We start from the raw sequence: 15,617 nt of genomic DNA on the forward strand, positions 1-15,617 counted from the left end.
GAAAGGAGTTATGATAACAGAAGAGTAAGGCACTTGCCTTGCATGTACCTGAACTGGGTTTAATCCCCAGCACCACATATTGTCCCCTGAACAGTACCAGGAGTGATATCCCTGAATGTAAAGCAGGAGTAAACCCTAAGCACTGCTGGATGTGTGGCCCAAAACTGGGGCAAGAAGACAGCTCACATGAGCTGGAGCATAGGCCCTGCATGCAGGAGCCTGGAATCAATCCCCAGCACTTCATGGTTCCCTGAGCACCACCAGGCAGGTGCTAAGTTGGGTGTGGCCAGAAAACTAGATACACCCCCAAACAAAATAAAACAAGCAAGCAGACAGAAACAAGTGAGAGGGATCACAGATTGCCAGTATCACCAATATTAAACTGATAACTGGCCAGTACCAGACTGATATTATAAAAGGTAGAAACAAAAATTTGGTTGCCAGAGGGATGGCTCATAGGGCTGGAATACATGTTTTGTATGCAGGAGCCCTGGGTTTAATCCTAAGCACCCGGTACTCTAGCACAGCTGAGTGACCATCAGCCAGTAATAGCCCAACCACTGCCAAGTATAGCTCCTGGCCAGTTCCCCACCAAAATAATTTGTTTTGATACAATGAAACTAGACCGTCAAACTACCTAAATTTCAGTTTCATCTCTAATATGAATATGAAGGTACAAATTTTCTAAAGATATATTGAGTAGAAATACGTAAATCAGTTACAACAATAATTATATTTAGTAATGCATAAGCAAGTATAGCTTACTGACAACTGCAACCAGATCTCAATTCCTATTAGCAACTCTACATGCTTCAAAACACCTACTGGGATCTGAGACAAGCAGCCAATTTGCTCAAGGAGAAGGTCCCTCCAAGACGCTTCAGTATTTTTGTTATTTTTCACAATTACTCCAGTACTGCCTTTCCTCAGTATCTCAAATAAAGCAGGATGCAACCCCATCATTTATAATTTTTGTTAATTATGTTTTTGGGGTGGCATACCTTGTGGCGTTAAGGGATCCCAGGCTGAGTGTCAAGCATACACTCAACCCACTGAGCCACCTCTCCAATCCCAAGAAAAAATTTTTTAGTGAATTATCATTCTAATTAAAGTTTGGCAACATATCTGGATAAACAGAAATAAAAGTGAAATTTTTGGTAATTACAGTTTGTACTAGAATTTCATGAATAGGCAATTGACAAAAGCATGTAAAAATCACAACACGCTTTATTTGCTGTTGACTTTTAAAAGTCTTAGATGAGTGTTAGTACACATACCATTATTTTTTAGAAATACATGTTTACTTTCCAAAGTACATGAAAAGCTATAAAGTTATATTTAAGATTAAAGACTTCAGAATCAGCTATCTCAATTTTAGATGTTACCTCCTACCCCAATGATGAAATATATGCATCTGGATAGACAATGAGGTATCTATGGATGATTTTATTTTTTACTGGTGTCCTTTTTATTGGGGGGGCACACTCTCCAGTGAGGGCCATAGGACGTGGTACTGCTCAGGGGAACATGTGGTGGTACTGGTGATCAAGCACAACTTGGGTGAACAACATGCAAAGCTTGTACCTGAACCTCTGGGACTATCTCTCTGGTCCCCCCTCATTTCTTCTGTTTTTTTCCTCCCCTCATTATCTTTATTTGTTTTTACTAATGAATATGAATTAGCCCTGGGGAAAAAAGGGTAAAAAGTACTTTTTTTAAAAAATTTGGCTTTTTGGGTCATACCCACCAATGTTCATTACTCCTGGCTCTGACTTAGGAATTATGCCTGACAGTGCTTGGGGAACTATATGGGATGCTAAGGATCATACCCGAGTCAGTGGCATGCAAAGCAAACGCCCAACCTGCTATCCCTCTAGCCCCTAAAAACTTAATTTTAAAAAGATAGTTTGGAAAATATACAAAAGCAAAAAACATATCTGAGATATTGCAGCTTTGGTTCTAGACCACTACAGTAAGGGGAATAACACAATACAGCGTATCTTGAATTTTGGACTTCCCAGTGCCTACAAAAGTTATGTTTCCACTATGCTACAGTCTACTAAGTGTGAAATGACATTATGGACAAAACCTGTGATGTACACACCTTAATAAAACATGAACAGATACATGAAGTAAGCAAACTACTGGAAAAATAGTACTCAAAACAGGGCTCCTGTAAACCTTCAACTTGTGAAAAACTGCAAGAAAGCAAATAATAAAATGACTCATGTCTATATCTGGACTGGAGCGATAGCACAGCAGGTAGGTCATTTGCCTTGCATGCTGCCAACCCAGGTTCGATTCCTCCGTCCTTCTCAGAGAGCCCAGCAAATTACAGAGTATTCCGCCCGCACACCAGAGCCTGGCAAGCTCCCTGTGGCATATTCGATATGCCAAAAACAGTAACAAGTCTCACAATGTAGATGTTACTGGTGCCAGCTTGAGCAAATCAATGAACAATGGGACAACATAGTGATTTTAATTAAAACATAGTAACTACTTACCTACAACCAGGCCACATTCTGGGCATATCATATCACCAGCTCTGTAGTCTTCCACTAAAATTGCATCTGGATGATTGGGACATGTGACTCTTGGAAGAGCATCCAAACTAAATGAAAAAGAAATTTTTTTACTTCTCACAACCAACATGTAACAAAGTAATGATGGTGGTGGGAGGAGATTAAGGGGAGGGAAATGAGCGTAAACATTTTTTCCAATATCACACATTCATAACACATTTAAGCTGTATTTTCAAAGGAAACAGTTATTTTATAGTCTACCGGCAATTAACAAGTAGATTCACAGTGTATACTCATTGAGGACTTGAATAACTTAAAATGGCAAACATTTTAATGTCTCAACAATATAGGTTACTAAGATATTCTAAAATATTGATATAGAAATCACAACCATAATATAGAAATCATAACCTTTAACATTTACATGTTATTAGATGGGTTTGTGCCCCTTGCTACTTATCTATTTTTCTCTTCTGAGTTACTTTAGTAATAGATTCAGGATTTTACACTGAACATAAATTTACACTGAATATAAATAAAAGTGGTACATGAAACTCTGCTGAACTTAAGATCTGATATTTAGTTAGAAAGAAATGGTTTCTAGGAGCTAGAATAGTAAGTAGAGCAGGTAAGGCACTTGCCTTGCATGTGGCTGACCTGGGTTGGATCTTAAAAATCCTTACGGTCCTTAGAGCCCCAGGAGGAGTGATTCCTGAGCAGAGCCAAGAGTACTACTGCATGTAACCATCAAGACAAAACAAACCTCAACAAGAGATGGCTCCAGGACCTACTTCTGTTTACTTAAGTATTTAATTGTAAGCAACTGAGCAATATGGGAAAGACACAGAAATCCTAAAAAAATTAAGTAAACATGTTTAACATTTGATAATTACTTGAAGTATGTGAGATATCAATGAAAATAAGTACTCTTTAAACTCTCAAAGTAATATAATAAAGTTATTTTTATGACAATCACAAGTCAACCATTTTGATAAGTTTCACAATGTTGATTCTCAACATTAACAAGAGATTCCCACTGCTAACTCATATTCCCTGAATATCTTGGATTTTCTCACTGATAAAACAGAAGATGGGGTTTGTTTTATAGTCATGCTCAGTTCATAAATTCCTATTAAGAAAGGGGCATAATAAGTTATGAAAAAATATTAACCAGTTACCATAAATTATGTAAACTGTTTAATATCAAAATGTTAGCAGAGCAACAACAATTTTATTTAACTATTTAATTATTTATTTATTTATTTTTTGCTTTTTGGGTCATACCCAGTGATGCACAGGTGTTACTCCTGGCTCTGCACTCAGGAATCACCCCGGCGGTGCTCAGGGGACCATATGGGATGCTGGGAATCAAACCCAGGTCGGCTGTATGCAAGGCAAATGCCCTACTCGCTGTGCTATTGCTCCAGCCCACAACAATAATTTTAAATGAGAACTTCCCCCTTTCCTGCTGCTGGGGACTGAATCCAGGGTTTCCCACAAGCAACACAAATGCCCCACAAATGAATAGAATGAATACAGTCATGTAACACACAACATTATATAAAAAAGATGAATGCTCTTTTCCATTAAAGAAGGAAGCATTTTATGGAAATGCTCTTTCCATAAAAGGTAAGAAGACCACCTTATAGCACGTTATGTGGGAACATCTCAAAGACAGGCTAAGAGGTAGGAACTTAATAGCACTTTAAAATATGAGCTATGCAATAACTTAGTGACTCTCAAAATGTTGGCTGAAAGGTACTAGACCCAGAGGAATACATATTTATGTAAACTTTCATGTAGTCAAAACAAGTCTGTAGTGTTAAAAGTCAAGATGTGGCTATCTTTAGAAAGAAGGTAGTATTTGAGGGCACAAAAGAAGCTTCCAGGATACTGTTTTTTTTTTTTTAATTTTTTCTTTATATTACCAGGATACTGTTAATGCCACCACCTCCCCCGCTTTTTGGAGTGGGTGTTGGGTCACATTCTTCAGTGTCAGGGATTGAACTGGGATCACTGAATGCAAGGCTAGTGCCTTAACCCCTGTACTATCTTCTCAGGTCTGTATAGTTGATGTTCTGACCTGGCTAGTGGCTATGTGTACATGCCCATCTTGTGACTGAGCTGTACACTTAAAATTCGTGTCACCTCCATAAAAGATAAACGAGCATTACATTGGGCCAGGGTGTAGTACAGCAGGTAGGGTGTTAGCCTTGTACTCAGCTGAACCAGGGTCGATCTTGGGCATCCCATATGGTCCCCTGGGTATTGCCCAGAGTGCAGAACTAGTAGTAGCCCATGAACCCATGAGCATTGCCGAGTGTGACCAAAAAAAGAAAAAAAACAACAGAAATTATACTACTTTGGAGCATAAGATGTCAGAACTAGAAAAAAACTGTTAGAAAGACTATAACTGCTGGTTTTCGAGGGGCTGGGAATTAGGGAAGGAGGGAGGGAGAAGTCTGTTCAGTTTTTGTTTTTTGTACTACTTGTTACTTATCCAACATAATATGAAATCATGCTAGTGGAGTCAACTTTTAATCCTCTCACCACTGGAGTATAACCACAAGGGGGGGGGGCGGTTATAGGGAAACAAGGAAGAGAAACAGCAGGGGAGGGATGGAGTAAATAACCACCGCTGGATTCAAACTACTGCGACTCCCCAAGGAGCAGATAATCCCAGACCTCACTTTACAGCTGTCCCTATAATAATCTTCATAGCAACCCTGTGCCAGAGGCACCACCTTAACGCTTACACTCGGAAAGCGATTCGCCTCCTGTCCAACTCACAAACTCACAGCTTAACTCCGAACATTCCAGGTTCCTCTCTCCAAGAACCCATAGTTTCAAGGCTCGGACTCGTCCTTCTTTCTCAGGGAAAACAAGGTTAAGGCTGGAAACACAATTACCTATGCTCTGGGCAGCAGAAAAACGCGACAACACAGAGCCACAGAGCTACAATGACATATTTTGGAGAACTGGTGCTTATTGAGAAAAAAAAAGTGTTATTCCAAACCTTTACTTGAAAGCAAATGATGGGGGTGTGGGAGGGGGGGAAGGGGGGTTGTTGAAAGCAATCCAGCCTGAAGAAAGAGCGTGGTGCTGGGTTCCTCATACCCACAGGGGAGCTTTACCCAACTGTCCACACCCCCAGCCCTCCTGCCAGAACACACACACACACACACACACACACACACACACACACACACACACACACACACACACACACACACACACACACACGGTGCCGGGTCCCTTATACCCACAGGGGAACTTTATCTGACCCAAGTGTCCGGTTCCTCTACCCACAGGGTAACTTTATCTGACCCAAGTGTTGACACCCCCCTACCCCCCCACGCTACACACACGCGCGCGCACACACACACACACATATACATACATACACACGTGGTGCCGGGTTCCTTATACCCACAGGGGAACTTTATCTGACCCCAGTGTCGACACCCCCCACACACTCCACCGTGGCAGTGCCAGCCCCTCCCTTCCGCCCCGACCCACACCTCCCAATGTACAGCAAAGTCTTGACACTTGACACTGGCCAGGAAGGGGCGCACGGGTTTCCAGTGGAGTCACCGCGGATCATCGAGGGGGGGGTAGAAGGAGGGAGGACGACTCCCCAGAGCCTGCAGAACGGAACCCCAATCCCCGCACCCAGCCGCGGCTCAAAGTCCGGGCCAGCCGCGCGGGGGTGGGGGGGTGGCGGGGGGGGGGAAGAGCAGCCCCCGCTCCCACCGCCCAAGGGGCCCGCAGAGGCGGGACTCAGTTTACCCGAACGCAAGGTGTCACTGACACCGCCGGCGAGTCACGCTCTGCCGCCTTTTTTTCGGGGAGGGGAAGGGGGTGATGAAAGACCCCTCGAAGGAGGGCACGGAGAGATTAGGTCCCGGACTCCCCCTCCCAACACACACACAAACACCCCGGGCACCCCCCCTCCCAACACACACACACACACACCGGGCACCCCCACGGAGAGATTAGGTCCCGGACTCTCCCCCTCCCAACACACACACACCCCGGACACCCCCCCCTCCCAACACACACACACACACACACACACACACACACACACCGGGCACCCCCCCCTCCCAACACACACACACACACACACACACACACACACACACACACACACACACACACACACACACCGGGCACCCCCCAACCTTGCAGACGGATCGCAGCGCGCCTGACAGGCGGCTCCGCGGCCGGGCACGCGTCCCCGGGGCGCAGCCGCCGACAGACCCCTCAGCCGGGAACGCGCGCGCCGCGGGGCCCCGGGGACCGGGTCCGTCTCCGTGGGGCGCCGGGCGCCGGCCTCGTCGGCTGCCTGACAGACCCGTCAACGCGGCCCGGGGAGCAAGCAGCTCCACCAGAGACGCCCCGGCACCGGGCGGTTTCGAGTCGCCGACGGGAAGGGGCGGGGGGCGGGGGAGGCGCGGAGAAGGAAAATGACACTGATAGTAAACGCTTTCAGGAGGGGCGAGGGCCAAGAGGCTACCACAGAGAGGTGCCCGCAGGGGGTGTCTGGGGGGCGCTCCACGGCCGAGGACGCCGGGGCGGAAACCCCGAGGTTCGGAGCGCCGTGTGACCCGACAGCCGTCCCGCAGGCGCCTTTGTCCGGCTCGGCCACTCGGACCCGCCGCCTCGGCCCGGGCTCGTCCGCCGCCCGGCCCCGGCAGCTGCTAAGCAACCCCGAGCCCTCTCCGCCTGCCCTTCGGCGGAGTCGGCCAGACATACTAACCGGCTCGTAGACGCCATCTTCACGGCCACCGCGGCTCTCCGGCAAGAGACAACAAACGCGACGAGAACAGGAAGAGGCTGTGGCGCCGCGACGCGCCGACCCGGACTTTTATAGGCGAGTCACCCACGCAGTCATAATAGGGCGCGGCTACGGGTCGGCAGAAGGGCCCAAAAACGGAAGGCCCGTGCACCACGTGCTTTGCGTTTCCGACTCTCCCGGTCGGTTTCTGTAGGTAGCTCGGTTCCTGGGGCGGCTGGACGGAACTACCCAGGAAACTTCCTCCACGAGCCTGTAACCGGGCTACACCTGGGCTCCCCGCAGCTCTACTGAAAAATACAGAAACAGCCTGGGCTTCGAGGTGGAGGCCCAGCCCACGTTCAGTTGGGCAAACCGTCCCGCCCCAGCTTTTCTCCCACGCCTCCCCAGCCACTCTCCCAGTTTGAGCGCAATTCATATTTGCCTCTAGGACTGACTCTGTTAAGAAATTAGAAAAAAAAATAAAAAGAATTGCACGTAGGTCAGCTGTAACAGGTGGCAATTCGGGCTCCTTTGTTGGCTGGCAAGCTTTGTTCTTAGGAGCCTCCCAGTGCCCTTCGATGCTCGGTAATAGTATCTGCCTTGCATATATACCCTTTTAGAATTGGCAGGCTATGAAAGAAAGCCATGCGGGAGACCGCGGACGGACCCGCGAGGCAGCAAAGTGTGGTCCTGCCATCATGTTTCTTTCTCCTTGACCTCGGCATCTGGACAGCTAGCTGCAGTGTCAAGAACCTAGAAGGCGGTTGGCTTGAGCACAAGCATCATTAACTAGCCAAACTAATATCAGGATAGTAACAATAACAACCCTAATATTATCACTACCTTGCTGAAACACAAAGCACCCTTGATCCTGTGAGGATGGCAGGAAAAAGGTGTTCCGGGTTTCTATGGCGATGAGAACTTAGAATATACTGGCTGCTTTGTTCATTTGGGAAGAGGACTTAGTGCCTCTGAGTACACATTGTTTTCTTGAAAGGTAGGAAAGGCTTACTTCCCTAGAACAAGGACAGCAAGGACCAGGCATGTAAGGAGCTGAAATCTAGAAGGGAATGGGAGAGCATGTCTTTTTCTTTAGCGTTCCAATTGCTAATTCTGTAATTAAAAAACTTGACTGTACTTCTGTTTGTGGGGTTCTTCCTATTTGGAAACATTTTTTAAAATGTCAAGTTATTTCTATTGTGCCAAGTGCATCCAGGAAACCCTCCAGTGAACCAACCCAATCCTGCAGGAAGTTTTCATAGTCCTCGCCTTTAGATAAAGAGAAGAGAGAGTATGAGAGGACACCCAGACACATCGTGAGGATTAAGAAATAAGATTTCTCACCTAATGGATTAATAGTAGGTATTCAAAATTGTTTATGGAAGGAGGAACCCATCAAGAAACTGAAACTCCAGGGGAAGGAAGCTGGGAAACCGGTTAAATTACTATAGCCCCACCTGGAGAGTATCTTATCTGTCCTAACCTAGTTAGTTCTTTTATACTAAAGAAGCTGCAGCTTAGGTAGCTATTCCCTTCTTTTGTTAGCACAGCAATGGCTGTTTCCAAAGCATTTTCATCAGCATTCCATATTGTCCTGATTGAGATGAAAAGACACACAACTCCCACATCCATCTACCCCTGGGAGCTTATCACCTAAGAATTAATGATCCAGACTAATATTTCCCCAAACTTGTAGTATTCTTGTGTTACTGGGTACCACTGAGCACTGCTGGATCTGACTGAAAACCATATATATTATATATATATGTGTATATATATATACACATATATATACACACATACATATAAATAAATGATTTCTTGTGTTTTGTTTTATTTGGTGACTATCTTCGGCGTATCTAAGTCATTTACTTTCACCAGGAAGAAAAGTAAAACTCAACTGAAGGCAGAGAGCCCAAAAGTACTCCACGTGCAGTTGCAAGAATTAGTTGATTTCTCAAGAATTCAGCTTGGTCAAGGAGGCCTAAAGTCCTTTGTATTAGGCCAAGTGTCAAGTAACTCACATACAATAATTTACAAATTTTTGGGTTACTTTTTCAGATGAGAAATATTTTCCAGAGTCAGGGATAGCTCAAAGGCCTGGAGCACATGCTTTGCTGGATGCACAGGTTTACAGGTTTAGTCCCCAGCGCTGCATAGTTTTCAAGCACCAAGCATCATCTGGAGCAACCTTGCATCGATGAGCCTGGCATAGACCCAGAGCACTCTTGGGTATAGTATGTCTTGATCCAAACCCTCCCCCCCGCCAAAAAAAATGGGGAACTATTTCTCTTCTAGAGACCTAGAAAAGATGAGTAGATTACTTGCCCAGTGTCACGCAATTAAGTAAAGGTCAAATTAAAAATCAAGAATCACTGGCTAAGACTGAAGAGAACACAGTTGGATCTCTGGTGTATATATAGTACCTTGAACACTGCCAGGAGTTATCCCTGAGCACAGAGTCAGGAGTAAGCCCTGAGCACAGCCAGGTGTGAAACCTTCCAAAATATAAAATACATTTTAGGTGTCCCACTTTTATACATATATTTTATTCAATTATTATTGTAAAAGCACTATTTTAAACTTTTATAAATATGTATGCGTAGAAATATCCACTATCCTTAGAATTCTTTAAAAGTTCCATAAAACTTTATTTAAATCCAGGTAGAATCTCAAAAGAAACAGTGACCAGGATACAAAGATAGCCTACAGAATGGAAAAGGATATTCACCCAATACCCTTCTGGTAAGGAGTTAATATCAAAGATATACAAGGCACTGGTTGAACTCTACAAGAAAAAAAAAACATCCAATCCCATCAGAAAATGGGAAGATAAAATGAACATAAACTCTCAAAGAAGAAATTCTAATGGCCAAAAGGCACATGAAAAAATGCACTGCATCACTAATCATCAGGGAGATGCATATCAAAACAACAATGAGATATCATCTCACTCTACAGAGACTGGAATACATACAAAAGAACAAAAGCAACTACTATTGGCGTGGATGTGGGGAGAAAGGGATTCTCCTTCATTGTTGGTGGAATGCCAACTGGTCCTGCCTTTTTGGAAAACAATATGGACTTTCTAAAAAAACTAGAAATCAAGTTCCCATTTGATCCAGAAATACCACTTCTGGGAATATACCCTCGGGGGCCAAAAACACAGCAGAAACACCATCCGCACTCCTATGTTCATTGCAGCACTATTCACCATAGCCAAAATCTGGAAACAATCTGAGTGCCCAAGAACAGACAAATGGTTAAAGAAACTATGGCACATGTACACAGTGGAATTCTATATGGATTTCCTAACAGCTCCAACACAGTGGAGCTGTTAGGAAAAGTGAAGTAATGAAATTTACCTATAAATGGATGAACATGGAGAGCATCATGCTGTGTGAAATGAGATAGGAGGAGGGGGACAGATATAGAATGATTGCATTCATTTATGGTATATAAAAATATATATAGGGAGAAGACTAATATCCATGGCCAGAGAAAACAGGGATTAGGAGGAGTGGTCAATGGTTGTAACTAACCAAAAGTGTGTGTGGGCTGAGGGTAGGTAAGATAGAGAAGAGATGACTATGACAGAAGTAGCTGGGAATGATCACGCTGGACAAGATCTGAGGGTTAAAAAATTGGTAAGGGGATTTTCTTGATAACCTTTCAGTACCAATATTGCAAACCACAATGCCCAAATGGGGGGGGGAGGGAGAGAGAGAGGAGAGAGAGAGAGAGAGAGAGAGAGAGAGAGAGAGTACTCACTAGTGTACTCACCTCCAAGTACCTTAATGCCCCTCCCCTTCAACCTTCCCTCCCAAACCCAGTTGTGTGGATCAATTCTCCCATTGTGTTGCCTTTGTCCTTTGTTTCTACCTTGCTGTGTATCTACAAGTCCCACATATGAGCAAGACAGAGAGAGAGAGAGAGAGAGAGAGAGAGAGAGAGAGAAAGAGAGGGAGAGAGAGGGAGGGAGGGAGGGAGAGAGAGAGAGAGAGAGAGAGAGAGAGAGAGAGAGAGAGAGAGAGAGAGAGAGAGAGAGAAGGTGCCTGCCCTGGGAAATGTACCCTGCTGGAGGGATGGGTGTTGGAATACTGTATGACAAAATTCAATCATGAACAGCTTTTCAAGGGTCTATTTCACAGTGATTTAATAAAATAATTTAAAAATAAATTTAGGTAGAAGTAATAATACAAATTAAATCATGATATTAATAGTACTGGCACACACATATAAAGCTTAGTCTGTAACAGATACTATATATATATTTTTTCTTTTTTTCTGTTAGACATTTAATATACCAAACCAATCCCATCACCATTAGCAGGCACTATCTTAGGACTTTGCATATACTAATTCATTTAATCTTCCTAGCTATTGTATAGGCAGAGCCGAGGAACAGCGGGTAGGGCGTTTACCTTGCACACAGCCCACCTGGGTTCAATGCCTCCATCCCTCTTGGAGAGCCCGGCAAGCCAACGAGAGTATCCTGCGTGGCCACACGGCAGATGCTGGCAAGCTCCCCGTGGTGTATTCGATATGCCAAAAACAGTAACAAGTCTCACAATGGAGATGTTACTGGTGCCCGCTTGAGCAAATCGATGAACAACGGATGACAGTGCTACAGTGCTACAGCTACTGTATAAGTTGGAAACTATTTTTCCTTGTGTGTGTGTGTGTGTGTGTGTGTGTGTGTGTGTGTACCACATCTGGAAGTGCTCAGGGCTTACTCCTGGCTAAGCACTCAGGAATTACTTCTGATGGTGCTTGGGGGAACATATGGAATGATGGTAATCGAACCCAGGTCAACCATGTGCAAGACCCATTGAACTATCGCCCCAATCCCCATTGTCCCATTTTCTTTTTGGGGTCACACCCGGGGTAATGCACAGGGGTTACTCCTGGTTCTACACTCAGGAATTACTCCTGGCGGTGCTCAGGGGACCATATGGGATGCTGGGATTCGAACCTGGGTCGGCCGCATGCAAGGCAAACGCCCTACCTGCTGTGCTATCGCTCCAGCCCCGCCATTGTCCCATTTTAAAGAACTTTTTTTCCTTTATAGGTTACATGGTTTCCTGTATACATAATTTCACACTCATCACCAGTGTACTCACCTCAAAGGACCCTAATGCCCCTCCCCTTCAACCTTCCCTCCCAAACCCAGTTGTGTGGATCAATTCTTCCATTATATTGCCTTTGTCCCTTGTTGCTATCTTGCCATGTATCTGTAAGTCCCACATATGAGCGAGATCATTCTGTATCTATCTCTTTCCTCTGATTTCACTAAGTATAATATCCTCTAGTTCCATCCATCTTACAGCAAATTGCAAGATTTTGTTCTTTCTTGTTGCTGTACATATCAATTGTATATCACAACCTCTTAGTTTATTCATCTGTGGTTGGACATTTGGCTTGTTTCCATATAATGGCTATTGTAATAAATGCTGCAGTGAACATCAGTTTACACAAATCCTTTCAAGTCAATGTCCTTGTGTTTGGGGGATAGATGCCAGAGAGTGGTTTTTCTGGGTCATATGGGAATTCTATTCCAGTTTTTTTTTTTGGAGGAATCCCCAGATTGTTTTACATAGAGGCTGAACTAGAGGATATTCCCACCAACAGTGGATGTGAGGATTCTTTTCTCACCACAACTCTGGCTATTTCTAGATTTTTTGTGTGATATTCTCACAGGCATGAGAACGGTTTGCATTTCCATAATCATGAGTAACATTGAGCACTTTTTGATATGCCTGCTGATCACCTGTATGCCTTCTTTGGGAAAGGTTTCATCTCCTTCCCCCATTTTTGGATGGGGTTGTCTATTGTCCCCATTTTCTAAAAAAAGAAATTGAGGTACATGATGATTAAGTAGCTGGGGAATGTTCCCCTGCCAGACTGAAATGTATCTTTATTTTATTTTTTTAGGGATTGCTTTTATTTTATTTTTAAAAATTAGGAAAACAACATAGTGTTTTATTTAAAGTAATTTCATTAAGGAAGTGGGGGGGCGGATGAGAAGAAGAGTGAAATATGTTCAAGGAAGAACTAGGCTTCTCCAGAAAAGAAAAAAAAACCAGAGATATGGCAGATCTTCTGCTTGTTCCTCCTCCATTTCAGGTGAGGCTTATCTTTGACTGACATCACTGGGCCTACTCCAAAACAGGAGCTAAAGTCCCTCCCTTACAGCTAGGTCCTAGTAGCCTTCACACCCAACCTGAGCCACACTACAGCTTCCTGAGTGTGACAGATCAACTCAACAAGTTGCATGCTTTGAGTATGCATTCACAATTATGCTTCCTGTTATTCAGTCAGGACAGGCAGAGAAGGAATAGAACAACTTCTAGCCTCATCCCTCAGCATCTTCTAGGGGGTCTAGCATAGCAAGAACACTAGAAAACCAAGGGGGAAAGACATGTAGAAGTCCACCAAGCACAGTGAGTAAACACACACACACACACACATCTCACTGAAGACATAAGTTCTCAGACAATGTTTTTTAGGAACACTATTATGAGAATGTTCAATGAGCAATAGAATGGGTAGCAAAGTACAAGAAAGTATGAGTCAAAATGAAAATACTATAATCAGAAATGACAGGAATAACAATCAGGGTAGATGATATATAGAACCTAATGGAAATTCTGAATAATAGCACCTGAGCTAAAGATTAAGGAGCTCCAAGATTAGAAAGAGAAAAATGCTAGGAAACAGCAGAAGGTAAAAAATAATCTGAAAAGAAATGAACATTATACCAGAGACTATGGGATGAGTTCAAGAGGAACAGTATCAGAATCATCAGCATCCTTGAAGGACAGGAAGGCAAATGTTATGAAGAAATAAGAGTTACAGAAATCACCAATATAAATACTCCAGAGTTGAGGAACATAGACACTGAAATTCAAGAGACTTGAAGGGTTCCTAGACTGAACTAGGAAAACTACAAACACGTTATACTGTAAATGACAAGATCTAAAGGTAGAGACAAACTTTTAAAAGAAGAAATATCAAAAAAGAAGCACATACAAATGAAACCCATAAGATGTATAGCTTATCTATCAAATGAGACTCTACAATCAAAAGAATGTGGAAGGATATAGTACGAAAACCTGAACAAAATGAACACCTCACCAAGAATACTCTACCCAGCTAGATTATCATTCAGACTTGAAGGAACAATACAGAGTTTCACGTACAGGCAGCAGTTAAAGGAATTCATTGCCCTGAAACCAAACTTGCAAAATTCATTAAAAGAGCCCTTTAGGGGTCTGGAGTGATAGCACAGTGGGTAGGGCGTTTTCCTTGCACTCGGCCAACCCGGGTTTGATTCCCAGCATCCCATATGGTCCACCGAATACTGCCAGGAATAATTCCTGAGTGCATGAGCCAGGAGTAATCCTTGTGCATCGCCGGGTGTGACCCAAAAAGCAAAAAAAAACAAAACAAAACAAAACAAAAAAACAAAAAAAAAGCCCTTTAAAGGACAGGAGAAACTTTCTAACATGTAACTTTGAGTATGACACTCGCTAATGATGCATACGATTGCTTTCTAATAGATTAAGAAAGAAAGGTTCAAACATAGCAATCAGTCTCCCAACATGACTTTTGCTGTTTTATTTCCTGACAATTCCATTTGCCGTTCCTTTAACTTTCGATGGAAAAGTAACATGGAGAGAATTTTTTATATGCCTGCAAATGAGCAAGCTGGATTGTGAGAGGGGACCTGGGGGCATTGGTGGAGTTGGTGGAGGGAAAGGGCCATTGGTTATGGGATTGATGTTGGAACATAGTTTGCCTGAAACAACTCTATTATGGACAACTTTGTAAATGATGGTGTCTTAATAAATTTAGAATTTTTTTTTTTTGCTTTTTGGGTCACACCCAGTGATGCTCAGGGGTTACTCCTGGCTTTGCACTCAGGAATTACTCCTGGCGATGCTTGGGGGACCATATGGGATGCCGGGGATCGAACCTGGGTCGGCCACGTGCAAGGCAAACGCCCTACCCGCTGTGCTATCGCTCCAGCCCCCAAATTTAGAAAATTTTAAGCCAGAGATTTTTAATGATATTTTTAAATTTTAGAAAATCCTTAAATTTAGAAAATCCTTATATATTTATTTGTGGAAGGGATTGGGCCATTCCTAGCAATGCTCAAAGCTTATTCTTGGTTCTGTGCTCAGGGATCATTTCTGAGTGATCATTCCTGAGTGATTCCTATGAGTGCTGAGAATTGAACTTGAGTCAAACACATGCAAAGCAAGCATGCTACCTATTGTTTTATCTTTCCTGCCCTCTTATCTATTTATTTA

General features: G+C 43.7%; 1 protein-coding gene across 3 annotated transcripts in view; it reads right to left on the reverse strand.

Moving 5' to 3' along the window:
• Positions 1-7,418, reverse strand: part of GTF2B (general transcription factor IIB) — a 33,060-nt gene extending 25,642 nt beyond the window's left edge. The window contains exons 1-2 of one of the 3 annotated variants that reach the window (XM_004603301.3): positions 7,285-7,418; positions 2,505-2,611 (exon numbers count right to left, since the gene is read on the reverse strand). In XM_004603301.3, coding sequence (XP_004603358.1) covers positions 2,505-2,611; positions 7,285-7,301 — 124 coding nt within the window. In that variant the 5' untranslated portion in view covers positions 7,302-7,418. Of the gene's footprint in view, positions 1-2,504; positions 2,612-5,320; positions 5,543-6,706; positions 6,949-7,284 lie in introns of those variants that run through there. The other 2 variants (XM_055139139.1, XM_055139138.1) reach the window with 2 other exon arrangements.
• Positions 7,419-15,617: the final 8,199 nt, after the last annotated feature.

This window comes from Sorex araneus, chromosome 5, assembly GCF_027595985.1.
Source record: "Sorex araneus isolate mSorAra2 chromosome 5, mSorAra2.pri, whole genome shotgun sequence".
Taxonomy (NCBI): Eukaryota; Metazoa; Chordata; class Mammalia; order Eulipotyphla; family Soricidae; genus Sorex; species Sorex araneus.